The following is a 2,367-nucleotide window of genomic DNA, read 5'->3' as shown; positions in this document are numbered from 1 at the left end:
TCTCTCTCATACACACACGGCATTTTACTGGCTTTAAGTCCTTCACTGCAGTCCAGGTTCATAGCTGCTAATGGTGAAGCTACCCATGGGCCCTGTATGGGCTGCGTCGTCTGAGCCTCTGGACAATTTCAGATGATCCAGAGCCTGACTCAACAGGAGGAAAATCTATTCAGAAACTCAGACTCCAGCAGTAAGCAAGCTTTGATGCTATATCAAAAGAAAAAGGAACATAGCTGACTTCACTAAAGCTACTTTATCTCCATCTAGCAAAGGAGGCACCGGTGCACTATACTCAACCAAAGGCGGTGGGTGTGGTTTGGGGCAATCCCTTCATCGTTTGATGTGGAGCGGACCACTTTATAAGGTATAATTTGGTACTGCACAGATAATTCCCAATCAAGGAAAATCTGGAAAAGCTTTGGTCCCACAGCCTTGCCTCAGAACATGTAAATAATTAAAACAATATTGATGCGGATGTTTTTCTATTAGTAACATGAGCATGACAAATTTTTAGTGGCGTGAGTGGGAGGATATGATATGTCTGTGGGTATTTTTTTGGGGGAGGTTGGGGAGAAGTTCAAACATAGCAGCTACATAAAACAAACCTGAGGTTAAATACTGGGTAATAAATTACAGCATGTGCCAGGAGAAACATAAAGGAGGAGAAAATGAATTATCATGAAAGTTAAAATATTTTTAAAAATCTCAAAATCTGAGTATACATTGTTATACTTTCAATTTTAATAAAGCAACAATATTAAACTTCTCAAATGAGCATAAACTACTTTCATACACGCTGTTTCATTTAATCAATTCATAGGTACTCTGTCATCTCCCTGAGGAGCCCTGGTGGTGCAGTGATTGAGCAATCAACTGCTAACTGAAAGGCTGGCAGTTCGAAACCATCAGCGGCAACACGGGAGAAAGACGTGGCAGTCTGCTACCATAAAGATTTACAGTATTGTAAACCCTGTAGGGTCACTATGAGATGGAATCAACTTGACAGCAGTGGGTTTTGGTTGTTCTGTCATCTCCCTAGTTGCTGGTCTTAGCTCTTCTGGAAGAAAAGGTGCCTGATCTTGCTAATGACTTTGTCTTTATTTGCTCTAAACAGGCCCTCTCTTTTCTTCCTTGAGGGACTGCTTCTTCTCATTGTTGCTGTAAAAGTTATCTCCCAAACCAAACCAAACCCAATGCCACTGAGTCAATTCCGACTCATAGCAACTCTATAGGACAGAGTAGAACTGCCCCATAGGGTTTCCAATCTTTATGGAACAAGAAGACTGCCACATCTTTGTCCTACAGAGCGGCTGGTGGGTTCAAACTGCCAACCTTTTGGTTGGCAGCTGAGTGCTTTAACCACTGTGCCACCAGGACTCCTAAATATCTCCCAATTTATGTTAATGGTGGAGCAATAATTTAGAAAAGAATAGGGTGAATGGTTACAGAACTTAAAGAATGTAATCAATGTCACTGATTTATACATGTAGTAATTGTTGCATAGGTGTATGTTTTGTTGCAAATACTTCACCACAATAAAAAAAGAAATTAAAATAATAAATAAAGATGTGGCTTACCAGGGCCTTAGGGGGTGGGCCTGCAGAGTGGGTGGTTGAAGCTGGCGTTTGGGAAACCACTTCAGAAATCACAGCAGAAAGTTTGGCATCTTCGAATTTCTTTTGAAAAAATTAAGTTTATTTTTATCAGTAATATGTTGTATATAAAATTATGTTTACAATGTCATCACTTAAGTACAACTCTTAAGACAGCTTCATGGCTGTTTATTCTCTTGATCCAAATAGAGACTCATAATATTAAAAGCAATTTTATTCTACTTTCTTTTACAGAATATTATTTAACACCAGTTTCTATTTCTACTTCATATTTCTATTTATTATTCTAAATGATGTTCAATAATCTAATAATGTAGAGTTCCATGGTTCGTTTACATATTCACTGCTATACACTTAGGTTGTTTGCAGTCTTTCAGCTTTCTTCTTTGTAACTAATTGCTCTGAATTATTTCTAGAAGAGGGTCTTTTAATGGTGCTGGCTATATTCTGCCAGACTGTTCTCTCAAAGGTTTGCAGGAGTTATATTGCCAAAAGCAATGAATGAGCACACCTGTTTCCCTCTGGCCTTGCTTGCCAGCATTTGATTTTTATCACATATTTTTATTTTGATAATACAATAGGTGTAAAATGATATACTACTGTTGTTTAAACTCTGTAGTCTATGGTGTGAGGTTACAGTTTTATTACTTTTTCTCAGTGTTGAATAATGAATTTAAATACACCGTCTATATGGACATAATTATTTGCTTTTATTTTATATACTGCTGTGTTATGTTGCTGTTGTTAGGTGCCA

At 37.9% G+C, this 2,367-nt stretch overlaps 1 protein-coding gene across 1 annotated transcript in view; it reads right to left on the bottom strand.

The window, feature by feature from the left end:
• Positions 1–2,367, bottom strand: part of CAST (calpastatin) — a 119,124-nt gene that overhangs the window by 10,915 nt on the left and 105,842 nt on the right. Inside the window, 1 exon segment of the mRNA XM_023730076.1 lies at positions 1,578–1,676. Within this exon segment, the coding sequence (XP_023585844.1) occupies positions 1,578–1,676 (99 nt within the window).

The sequence above is a fragment of the Trichechus manatus genome, unplaced genomic scaffold (genome assembly GCF_000243295.1).
Source record: "Trichechus manatus latirostris isolate Lorelei unplaced genomic scaffold, TriManLat1.0 scaffold00032, whole genome shotgun sequence".
NCBI lineage: Eukaryota > Metazoa > Chordata > Mammalia > Sirenia > Trichechidae > Trichechus > Trichechus manatus.
Note: the sequence above shows the minus strand (reverse complement) of the source record. Positions and strands in the feature narration are given on the sequence as shown.